At 43.0% G+C, this 12,525-nt stretch overlaps 1 protein-coding gene across 6 annotated transcripts in view; it reads left to right on the top strand.

The window, feature by feature from the left end:
• rbfox3a (RNA binding fox-1 homolog 3a) overlaps positions 1-12,525 on the top strand; it is a 440,273-nt gene that overhangs the window by 318,555 nt on the left and 109,193 nt on the right. Inside the window, exon 1 of one of the 6 annotated variants that reach the window (XM_047608703.1) lies at positions 10,612-11,189. The exons of the other annotated variants lie outside the window; for them this stretch is intronic. Within the exon in view, the coding sequence (XP_047464659.1) occupies positions 11,064-11,189 (126 nt within the window). The 5' untranslated portion in view covers positions 10,612-11,063. Of the gene's footprint in view, positions 1-10,611; positions 11,190-12,525 lie in introns of those variants that run through there. 6 annotated transcript variants of the gene reach the window in all.

The raw sequence follows: 12,525 nt of genomic DNA, 5'->3' as shown, positions 1-12,525 counted from the left end.
TACTAATTTATAGCAGTTATGTTTTGTTGGTATATTTGTTTCATGATAATGCAACCAGGGCAATGTCAGTCTTTAATGATCATAATACTCTCTTTATCCTTTGTGGAGGGGCAGCTGTAATAATTTCCACAGCTTTCCTTGGAAGGTCAGCTTCATTTAAGAGGTTTACTTCATTTGTTCTGCTAGTGACTCGCTGCCATAAAAGTTCATTTTGTTTAAATATTACATGATGAAATTCTGAGAGTTGAAAAATGAAATCGGTGTAAATTGCCGCAATATTAATGCATAATCCCTTGCATTGGATTTAGCTTTGACTGCAGAAAACCTGCAGTTTTCCCTGAAAGGCAGCTTATACAATAAACGTGTTCAACTGGTTCCCCTGCTGTAATGTTTTAGTATATTCAGTGGTGTTGTTTAAATTAGTTTGAATAGTCTGTGGTTCTCTATCGAGATGACTTCTAGCCCTCTTTTTTCACACCATCCCCTCCCTCTACCTTTACTTCTTACCTATGCTCTCTCAGCCCCCACCCTTTGTTTCTCCCAGCAGTGCCAGCTGTTCCCTTTCTCTCTGCACACACACACACACACACACACACACACACACACACACACACACACACCTGTGTGTACTTTTGGGTTTGAACATACAACGATGCGAACACACACACTAATTTCACACAAACAGTTCCTCTCTCTCCAGACTCACAGACACATAGACACACACACTGACTCACACACACCTGTCCCCGATGCAGGTAGACTGCCCACATATTGCATCTGTGAGCCGGTGCCAAGCAGTGCTGGCCCGCGCGTTCTGAGCGGAACAACGGGGAATACACAACCTGTGGTTTGTGTCGGCTCAGAGCACTGTACACCCGGTTTAACATGAACACATTAACAACGCGGAGGCGAAGGAAGGGCTCTGCGCACAGACATGAGCGCAGACAAATCAGTGTTAAATAAGAATTTACTCAAGGCATCAGTGTGTATCAATCGACTGTAGGCAAGCCTGGTGGTTGATCAAGGTAGCCCAAATATTTGTACATGCTAATATGCAGTGCTACTGGATGACAGCTTAAAACATGCAGTTATCCTGAACAACTACAAACATTTTATGGTGGGATTTTTTTACTTGTCTTGTATAGATGTTGTGTATATCAACTACCATATTCCTTCATTGTAATTTTAGATTTTTTTCTTATAGTTATCCTGTGTAGTTGCACATACCAATAACAGCAGTTGTGGAGTTGCACTTATAAACTCCATTCTTTTGTGTATTTTGTGTTGTACTATATGGTAGTAAAGGTAGTAGTGAAAGTAGTGTGACTATATCAGTAGTAGTAGTGACAATAAACCGTTTCAGTTGCCTGCCTTGAAATTCCTCTTGTAGTTATCTCTCTAACATTTTGTTGCATTCTGTGAAAGAGTCGTACCTTTCTTCTGTTTGTGTCCACCTTTCCTGTCCACCTCTATATCATGCATTACTAAAACGAGGTGCAAAATGCCCTAATAATTGCTATATAGATATAATGGCGACTACTGGTTGTCGTGCTAACTGCTCTGTAGGGTGGTTCTGTGTGACTGCGAAAGTTGTAAAAGAAAGTAAATGTAAAATCCAACATGTCCTTGTAACTGGTGCAGGTAGAGCAGACAGTAATATTAATGAAAGGAAAACACAGTGAGTCTAGTGAAAGGGGTGGGTCATCAATATCACCGCTCCACTCCTGGACCGTACTGATCAGACGTATTTATATACGTCTATGGTTGGATGTGGTAGCTGCATAGGCTACTGGATGCAAAAATAATTTATCAGCTTCAAATTGAATGTGGTCCTTACAAACCTGTGCAAGTCCAGTCCAAGAATCCATTCATATATTAATATTTCCACACAGGCAGGTTTGAATTCTGAACTTCTGTAATATTTTGAGCAGATTGAACCATGGCCTGAGCCAAATGAAAGGTGTTGTGTCATATAGATGCTTGTGTGTGTGTTTGTGTGTGTGTGTGTGTGTGTGTGTGTGTGTGTGTGTGTGTGTCATGTAATATATATGATATTTCTTATCCACCCAGGATTTACTGTTGCTAGATACAACACACTGAGGCAGCATTACCACAGGCGGTAGCAAGAGAGAAGGAGAGAGGGAAACAGAAAGAGAGAGCGGAGAAAGAGACAGACGTGGAGGTTTATTGACAGGGGTCAGAGTCAGGTCACTCAGGTGAGTTGACGTCAACATGGGATGGCTTCTCTTTGGCTCCGAGTGCAAGCTGATTCGTAGATGAGGACCTCAACCAAACGCAGACGCTCTGGGGCCTGACCGGCTGCCATGTTTCTTTTATGAGGTGTAGCTGCAGAGTTTGACTTTGTTTGGGCAGTGTGGTCCTGCAGACAGTGAGACTGACTGATCTGACATCAACTTGATTAAATGTTAAAATGGCCAGAGGTTTTGGAGATTGCTCGACATGGAGCCGTCACGCCCGCCCTTGTGTTGATGTTCATTGATCTTGCCCAAAGACATGTGCTGAAGATGGATAACGAACAGTCTGGGGTGGATGCAGCTTTTACATGTATTGTTTCTACACATTGAGAGCTCATGACTATAAGTGTAAAAATGGACAAATGTAAAAGTCTAAGATGTTTCATTTATTGCACATTTGTGGAATTGCACAGAAAAACAAGTTCAATAAGCAGCAGTGCCTGTAACTTCCCTTTCCTGAAAAAAATAATGATAATAATAATAACACTTTCAATTTTAATGTCATAGACCTTTTACGTGGCATGCCTTTTAGCTGGTCATGGCAGGAAATGCACTGATGCTGTAAAGAACATACAGAAAGACTATATTCCATGTAGGTTAGCTGGTTCCAGGGTCAGCGTACGCTGCATTCATTTACCGGGACAACTAATGTCGTGACAATATTTTCTTTCTTACCACTCAAAAATATCTGCTGCACTTTAAAAACTGTCTGTGTGTACTATCCCGTTTTATCTATAGTTTATATTATAAAAATGCAATCAAATAAATGAATCCGTTTCTTTCACTTTCAAGCAAAGAAGGTTCCAACCCCATTGTGCTGTATAAAAGTCTTAAATGCTGCGTCTTTGATGGCATCGGTTGGTGTTTTGGAGGATCACTGGGTTGCAAATAGAGGTAAATGATTCACAAGAAGGATTTGATACTTCAGAGTGTGTGCGTTGAAATCCCCAGTCTGGTCTGTGGGATGTGGACTGTTGCTACAGTCAGGGGAGGGTGGGAAGGGCGATGGGGTTTTCAGCCCCAGGGAGGCAGAATTACCCATCTGACTGCGGATAAATCAGCTCGCAGCACACGCAGAATTTACGAGTCACACTTGATAGATAATACAGAGAGCGAGTCGACGGGGATTCTTGCCCTCCCTCTTGTCACTGCTCTTTCCCTCATTCCGCTATCCGCTTATGTCCACTAATTTGGCTGTCTGCTCTCAGTTTTTTTTTTTTTTTTTACTTTTCTGTCCCATCCCTTGTTCCCACTCAGCCCTCCTACTCTGTTAAACCCATCCGTTCTGTAATTTCCTCTCTGCAGAATCCGTTTGTTCCCCCACTCATCCCCCTCTCTTATTTACTGAGCAGAGAACAAGAATAGAGGAGCAGTAATGATAGCATCACAAAAAAGGGTTTGTTGTTTCTGTGGCGGCCCTCCACTCTGTATTATCTGCTCCTAGTTTCCACTTGTTTTTTCTCATTACTTCACACTTTTTCTTCCCAGTTTTATTCTATTTTAGTATTGCTTGAGCTTGTTGCGTCTGTCCCAGCTCTGTTTTTCATGCTCCTGCTCTCTGCTTTCTAGATTCCTCACAAAACAACTTAGTTTGCTCATTTGGGAATCGGGCTTTGATGCTCTAAAGAACAAATCATTCCGCTTCAGGTAACCAGTCTCAAATTGTCTCCACTTGGACTTTTTCCACAAAAAAAGTATCCTCTTGAAAATTTGTGCTCACACAAAAAGTTGTTTTGCTGCTTATTCATTTCTTCTGCGTCCCTCTTTCCCCCCTCTCTCTGGTTTCGGAAATTCACAAGCGCTGCAAAACAACATCTCTGAAAAGCCTGCTGCTGACATGGCCAAAACATCCCGCCTCTGGGAAACGTAGTTTCCATCCAGCCGCCTCATTTCCCAAGATGCTTCAGGCCTGTGCTTCTATAAATCAGATGCACTCGTTCCACAGAAATGCAAATGTTGGTGCCGGTGCACTTAAATTCTCCCCGAGATATATTACCGCCTCTTGCCTTGTGTGTGTTTGCGCCTGCATGTGTGTGTGTGCGTATGGGTGAGAGATATATTGCGGCCAACCATTGGGAGTGCTAAAGCAGAACGGGGTGGATTGAGAATTGCACTTCTGTGACGTCAAAATATAAAAAGCCACTGGACTGATCATTGACGATGGGGGACTTATTTTGTCTCTGAATAAGACCCAGGCAGATTTCTTTTATTTTCCCCTCCTCTTCTCTCTGCAGCAATTTATTCCGTATCACTGAAAAAAACAGAGGTTGTGCGTGCGTGCGTGTGGCAGCCTGTGAATGTGCACACGCAGGTGGAGAGAATTTATCTGAAAAATGTGAAGTAAAACAAGTGAGAAGGAACAAAGGAGGGTTAGGGTTAGGGAGTGATGAGAATCTGATGCGTACCGCGGCCTTTTGACTGGGCAGCCAGGGCATCGCTGATGGATGTTCCTTTAACAGATTTGCTCAACATTAAAGGCCCCATCCTTCCACTCTGCCCGGGAGAGTTCTCGCCGCCTCACGGACCACCGACAAGGCCTCTGTCTGGGGCAGGCCCCCTGCGTGGAGCCCTGGTGTTAGCGAGCATTGGAAGAAATACTGCCATGTCAGGCCCTCCGTTATGCCTCAGAGGAGAGGAGGGGAGAGAGGAGGAGAAAGAGAGCTAAGCAGAAGACGTATTGATTCTTAGTACTTTTTTGGTACTGATCAAACTGTATTGAGTATCGCAAACGGCAGGTATAGAAAACTGGCTTTGAGTGTCTGGTCAGGGCTTCTGAGTTTTTTTTTTGTTTTGTTTTGTTTTGTTTTTTCAGGGCCTGTCTGATAAAGGGAGGCCAGTGATCAAAATAACAAAAAAAAAGTGATGTCCTTTTTACAAAAACTTGCCGCCACAGAGCACATCATAAAGCCATGATAAATCATTCACAGCCTCTGATACAATATTGCGGAGCCTTTGTTTCCATCCTTTTCTTTTAATTCCATGAAACACAGCAAGAGGAGGAAAGTACAATGAGACTCGCAAGGTAGGAAATACAGCAGTGGCTCCTGCAAACCTACAAGTTTCTCCCTTTTACAAAGGAAGCCACAATATTTGCCCGTGGTTGTGCAGATAAACGCACTCTGTTTGTTCAGTTAATCTAAATGTAGAGAACTAACAGTACTACGAACCATTTCTCTCAAGAGTATCCACACTGGAAGTCACTCAGGGATTCTGACCTCTAACAGCCCGGGGACGTGTGGCACTGTGTTTTTTTGAGCAAAGCAGCATGTTATATAAAATGAGTGAAAGTATGTTGTGTGATGTGTATAATACGTTATATCTCTGTCTCTTTGATTATATGGTGCCCATCTGTTTCCCGCTGCCTGAGAAGAATTTGCCGTTACTGTGCTAATGACTCATTTTTAGGTGGACATCCCTTCCACCTTGTTCTAATCAGCACCGGACACACACCCTCCTCACACACACTCAGCGCTGCACAGCAAGCAATCCTACGCTAATTACCTTCCAATTAGATTTACTATTATTCCCTAATAACCCAACTGGAGCCGGGTAATCATATGTTGGAGTTGTGCTCTAATGCAATCAGGCCCAGCGTGGGGTCAAACTCAATTTGGTTTAGCGGCATGGAAGGAATAGGCTCTCTCCTCTGATAGAAGAGCCTGGCCAGAGTGAGTTAGAGAAATTAATTTCATCTGAAGCTGTCTTGCAGTTTTATTTTTCTCTCAACATGCCTCACCGGTGTGTGTTTGACAGTCAGATGAATTTGAAAGGCGTCGCTGTGATAAAGTGTGATAAAAACGTGTTGTGGTGTTTTTTTGTTGGGGCACGTTGGAGCGTTATTTTCTGGTTGAAAACACCTCACAGTTTGTTTTTTGTTCTGAGGAAAAAGACCTTTAAGAAGCGCTGTGAGCGTTCCCAAGACTGACCGACTTGTCCCAGAGCATCGCCGCGCAGACACACACATACACACCGTGGTTTATTTGGCCCCTCGTGCGCTGCTATAAATACTCACAAGAGCACCAACTGTCAATTAATCCAGCACCAAAAATAGTCCACAACTAATGCTGTTTCCTCCTGTTTAAATATCATTTGCACAAAAAAACAAGGCCAAGGTCCTGATGCACAAACTATAAAATACTATAAAAGACAAACAAAATGGATTCTCAGTTTGTCCTTGTATTAGCAGCTCTTCATAAAAAGCTGCTCACCAGTGGATTTGTCCATTCTCTTTCAGTGAGAGCTATGAATTGGTCATCAGCATCTTCCTGTCGTTTAACGGCGATCCCACTGAAATTACAATTCAATTCATTGTTAGCTTTGGTCTTATTAGGGCATTGGCAGGCAGTAAGAAAATATGAAAAGCTGGGGTTTTCAATTTTATTGTCATTACATTTGTACCATATTGTTTATTTTCACATTGAGGTTTTCTTCTATCTACCCTCGATATCAGAACAATAAATATTATGTGGAATGTGTGTTTGCATTTTTTCTCTTTTCAGTGCAGCTTCTTATCAAATTCATCAGTTGTGTTAACAGGAAAAGTTGTATTCATGAGGGCAGATTTTTGAGGAGGTGTTAAAGGTGTATGTTAAAAAAAAAAATAAAAAAAATAAATAAATCTGCCTTAACGAAGCTTAAAGGGTTTATTTTTATGTGAGGACCAGCTGCTTTACAGAGATCTGATCTGAGCTTTCAGCCACATCTTATGGTATGGTGCAGTCAGTGGAGTTTGCTCTGCTGCTACGGAGACTGAAGACATATTTATAAATGCTTAAAAAAACATAAAGACATAAAGACATTATGAAACAAAGCCGAGAAGAGAGGAGGAGGAAAGCAGAAATCAAGGGAAACGATTAAGAAGCGAAAAAGAACAGAAAGAGTAAAAGCCAAAGTGGAACGGGAAAAGACAGGCCCTTTCTGTTTCTTCCTTGACTTTGTGAGTGTGGTTCTACCTTGCAGAGGACAAGCACCTTAGGGGATGAAGGGAGGAGAATGCCTAATGTCGTCACTCTGTCAAGTCTCAGGCCGCTTTGATTCCTCTCAACAATCCCTCTCTTTCCAAACACGGCCTCGCCTCGCCTCGCCTCGCCAGCAGGGACTGGCCGCTGCTTTCAAAGTCACTTTTCCTGCCGAGTCAAGCTGCCTGTGTTTTGTATAAGGGCTCGGCTGCGTGTTGCTGTGAGCGGTGTCTCCTTCTCCGTTTACCTGAACTCATTTCCATTACTTATGCTCTTTTAGCACTGTTTGTTAGCAAGGTGTAAACACACGCTTACCTTAACCCACACACACGGACCTCTTATAGCTTAACCTCCCCACACCCCCACTCCCATACAAACACACACGCACCTTATGCTTCCCAAGGTATTAATGGAGAGAAGATCCATCTGCTGTGAGAATAAAAACGATAAATATTTCAATAGGTTCAAACTGGCTTTGATGCTGAAGCGTGGCCTTGAAGCCCCAATGTCACTGGCCTCTTAAGTTTTCATCAACCCCAGGAAATGCTCAAAGACAGAGTGAATAAACAAATAAATAATAATAAAAAAAAAACTTTAAGCTGCCAAGTCTCCACGAGAGGCATGCCTGCGTTGATAGATGAGAGATTCTGGAAGACAGCGGCACCAGCAGCAGGTGCCAGTCCCGGCGGTTAACACCGGACCTCAGCTCTGATATTGCAGTATACATTGCTAGCCACGAAATGCATCAGAGGTTAACTGAGGTAACCAGTGGTAATGTTTACTGAGCAACTGAGAGGGCAGGGAGTCAAGATTGCATTTAAGCTACGGCGGAAAAGATTTATACGTAGAAATACACTAAAGCTGAAATCACACAGTGAATTTCCTGGTTGAATTTGACGAGTACACATGGATGCCATAGGCAAATTTGCTTAGAGCGGATTAAATGTATAACAAAGAGGAAACATTGGAAAAGTGTGTTTTTTTTCTTAAAGCTTTAGTTTGAAGAATCACTTTTATGTTGGTTTGCAGTACACAGTTATTATCAAAGAAAAAGATTTAGTGTCATCACTGGAGTATTTGTTCCTTTTAGTTTTTCTGTGTGAATTATTTGTAGTTCTGAAATGATGGTTCCTTCCTCCTCTCTGTTTGAACTTGTTGACGTACCATGTACTGATTAGTGATTCCTTTCGGTGTGCTATAGTTTTGTGAATTAGACATCTGACGAGATGAATCGATTAACGTACATCTCTATTGATTGTAGTACTGTTTAATACACAATAACAAATTTATTTTGGCCACATTTGTGCAGATCAGATCTCCTTATATTTGAGGTCTTATAAAACGTATAGTTTGCCCAGAAATCCTTTTTTTTTTCACTGTGACCCTTGTGTGAGATTATATTATAATAAGGTGCTGGAGGTTCTTCAAAATAACTAAGTTTTTCTTATTAAAAGCTCATTATAAGTCTATTTTGGATGTAATGAAGCACTCAGTGTATTTTACAATAGGCTACGATATACTCATACCCATAATATACACATGAGCACACACAGCTGGGAAATTCCAAACACTGGATGTTGTAATGTATGGAGAGATGAAAAAAAATACAGTAATATCTTTAGATAATGAAACATTACTGCAATATTGAAAATCACATTGGTGTTCAGTCAGCCTGTGAGCGTCTGTGTGGCTGCTGAGTATTTGTGATCATGGCTTAAAAGAAGAGAGATCAAATAAAATATGTACTAGTGCTTTGCCGTTTGATACGGCTTTTACCTCTGTCTGATTGACTCCTCACACGCGCACACACACACACACACATATACATACAAAAACATTTCAATAAAAGCAGCTGTTTTGGTTATATAAAGTGGGGAATCAGTTCCAAATTCTACAATTCCGATTTCTTTCTTTCTTTCTTTGGAAATCTGTCTTTATGATTTTTTTTTTGTGTGAGGGTGGAGGTCCTCAATCTGTTTGCCTTTCTGTTTTTTTTTAATTTCCTTGGAAGAAAAAAAATCACAAAATGCAAAGCACATATAAAATGAAAATTCAGAAAGGACTGCAGTGCTTTCATAATCCAGTCAGATTGATCCGATCATCCGCCTCATCTCTGCACATCTTAAAAAAATTGCCAGTGTGTTTGTGCATAAGTGAGAGAAATGGGGAAAGAGAGGCAGAGAATAAAACAAGTTCCAGATGTAATGGCAAACGCCATTATTCCACTCTACTCAGTCCTTTTTTCCCCTCCGTGTCCCTCTGTTTCTTGCTCTCTGCCACTCTCTCGGTGGAGGATGTATTTAAAACCAACTTTCCCGGTCAGGTTCACATTTAAACTACATCATTTAGTCGACACCGTAGTACAACAAAAGAACAAATATAAAGCCAAAATGGAAACAAAATGCTTCCCCCCTCCCCGCCTCCGTCAATGCTCCACAGAGGGAGAAAATAAAGGGAGGAAGGAGTGGGGGATGTATATTTTACTGTATCTCATTATTCAGCCATTAGCGCTGTTCTTTCCAGGGAAATGCTGCGCTTAAAGAAAATATCCTCCCCACAGTTGAGCTATAAATTAAATTAAGCCTTTGCGTCAGCTGTGTGATTCTGGCAAAGGCGCTAAACACGCGCTGTAATTGTTTCCGCCTTTAATTGTTTCTTAAATAAAATGAAATTATTTTGGGGATGATTATTCCACCTTGCAATTACGCTTTCGTTTCATTCAAACCCTCAGAGAAATGCTCAAATGCATGTGGGGCAGGAGCAAATAAAAATGTTATTTTTTCGTATTGAACAGAGCTGTGCAGCTGCTGTTTGTGATGCTTTCTCTCAACATTAGGATCAAGCACATGCCAGAAAAAGAGTCAAATTGATTTACTGAAAGGATAATGTATCGAGGGGGAAATTTCTGGTTTAAATAGTCTGTGTTTTTTTTTGTTTTTTTTTTAGAAATAGAAATTTATAACTGTGTGCTGCTCTGAGAAGAGCATGAATGGTATTTAGCATAGTTTTCCTGCAGGAATACAATGGCTGAATATTATTATGAGTTTGCTGTTAGTGACGAGTGTGTCCTGGAAAGGGTTAACAGCCTGGATCAGCTGCTCTCCCATTGTTATGTGTGTGAGCGTGCACACTCACAAATAGACACACACTCCTCCGTGCTTCTCCCTCTCATCCTTGCCCATTTGATGTTAGAATACTCCAGAGACTCCCCTCCTCCTCCTCCTTTCTTGTCTTCCTCCTCCCACCCTACCCAGCCACTCCTCTCCGCTCCAATCATTCTCTCCCAGCCCTCCTAGCCCCTCTTTCTCCCTCCAATCGCTCCCTCCATTTCCTCTAGGACCTCCCAAACCTCTTCGGTCCTGCCTCCAGCCTCCGCCTCCTTCTCCACACTCCTTTCTCTTTCCCTCCTATCCCCTGTTTCCCTCCTCTCTCCGTGCTCACCATACCCATTCGCGTGCCTTGCCTTCTCCACCTCTTTCACAAAGTAAACAGAGGAGAGAAGGACAGAAGCAGAAGCATCACGTTGCCCGTCTACCCACATTAGATTCTCCTACACACATTCCTACGCACACGCTCGTGCTTCGCCTGGCGCTCCAGCTGCTCAGAGTGTGCGCTGACAGCCGCAGTGGTGTGTGTAGTGCATGTGTGTGTGTCTGCGTGCGGGGCATCCCTCGTCTGCGTTCACTGAAGTAGTAACTCTCTGACTGCTCATCGCTGCCGCTGACAGAAGTACAGAAGCGAGAAGGGAGGGGACAAGAAGTAAAGCCAGAGAAAGTGGTCCAGAGAGGTTGAGAGGTGAGAAGATAGACAGAGTGGAGCATCGGTAAACAGAGGTGTGCCTGAGTCTCTAATGAGTAAGGGGTCCCGTCTCCACATGCTGTGCTCTATGGCGAACTCCGGCTGTGTGCTACTGTCCGGGTCCGGGATGTTACCCCATTCTCTGCAGTGCCCCCCTGCTTTTCTCTACCTGCCCCAGGTAAGACAGCACCCATCACACCACCCATCAGCACCCACACTCCCTCTGTGCTCCCAGCGTCTTATTTTCACCCTTCTAGTTTGTTCTACCACTTCTACTGCACTTGTTACTTGAAGTCGTACTGTTCCTTTTGTTCCTCTTTCACAACTTTCACCAATTTCCATCAGAGGTACTTTCTAAACATATCTACTGTGTTTTTCTTTTAGTCTTCTTGCTTTTTTTTGTAAAATCTAACTTACAAGTGGAGATTTTTGAAAACTTCCGTCAGCGGCATTTGCAGCACTGCTACACTTTTCTACATGCTATTGGTTAACACTTAATTTTCTCATGTTCCTCTTCTTATCATACTCTCATTCTAAGTGCGTTGAATTGATTAACACATGGAGGAGCACAGCCCCCCTGCCTGTGAGAGCGCTCATGTGTGTTCACTGGGCAGCAGGACAGGGACACACATCGGCTCAGAACTGAATTAGACAATAGAACCAAATGACTGCTGGCTCACTCCTTGAAGTGGCTGCGTGCCTCGTCACTTACACGGCTGTGGAACGCTGCGCCTCTATTCATTTGTGCCTTGTTTCTCCAGTTATCACTCTGTGTGACTCACTCTTGTTTGTTTACTGTAAAAGTGCTCAACTGACGCCACGTTGTGTCAATTGCTGTGTCGAGCATCAACACAGTCCACGGGCCACTGTGGGTGTGTGACAGCCTATGTGTGTCTGTGCCTGGTTTTACTACTGGCACCATGTGCGGTGACAGGCGGTCCCTTTTTCTCTAGACAGTTTGTTATTGCGGCCGTATAAAATATGATAAGACTGGAGAGAGCTGCCATATAAAATATTAGCAGGCTGCAGTGAGCTAACCTGCCACGTCCAGACTCCAAATAGCCGCCACACATCACCTTTACAGTGCGGCCCAGGCCACCCGCCTGCTGGCAGCGCACAGGCAAACACGCACGCACACACACACGGGCACTAGACAGGCAGCATGCACCAGCTGGGATCCACAAACACGCACACTCACCCACTCCGTTTCATGCGGCGTCACAAACAGCATGAGTCCTCAGGGAAGCAGTCTGTTAGTTGCTAGTGGTGTGTGTGTGTGTGTGTGTGTGTGTGTGTTCATTTATTTGTTTTCGTTTCTTATGACACTCACGGGAAGACCCCCTTTACAAAATGCAAAGTTGTGCTGTTTTGCTTTTTTCCCTCTCATTTGGTTTCAATTGATCCTTTATCCATAGATGTGTTGTTAAAAAGAAAGAAAGAACCGACCGGTGCTTGTTCCAGCGGTGGAGGGTTGAGCTTTCAGACTTACGTTTCTGTATTAGTGGAAGCTTTTC

Source organism: Mugil cephalus, chromosome 16, assembly GCF_022458985.1.
Source record: "Mugil cephalus isolate CIBA_MC_2020 chromosome 16, CIBA_Mcephalus_1.1, whole genome shotgun sequence".
NCBI lineage: Eukaryota > Metazoa > Chordata > Actinopteri > Mugiliformes > Mugilidae > Mugil > Mugil cephalus.
This window is presented reverse-complemented; position numbering and strand designations above follow the sequence as displayed.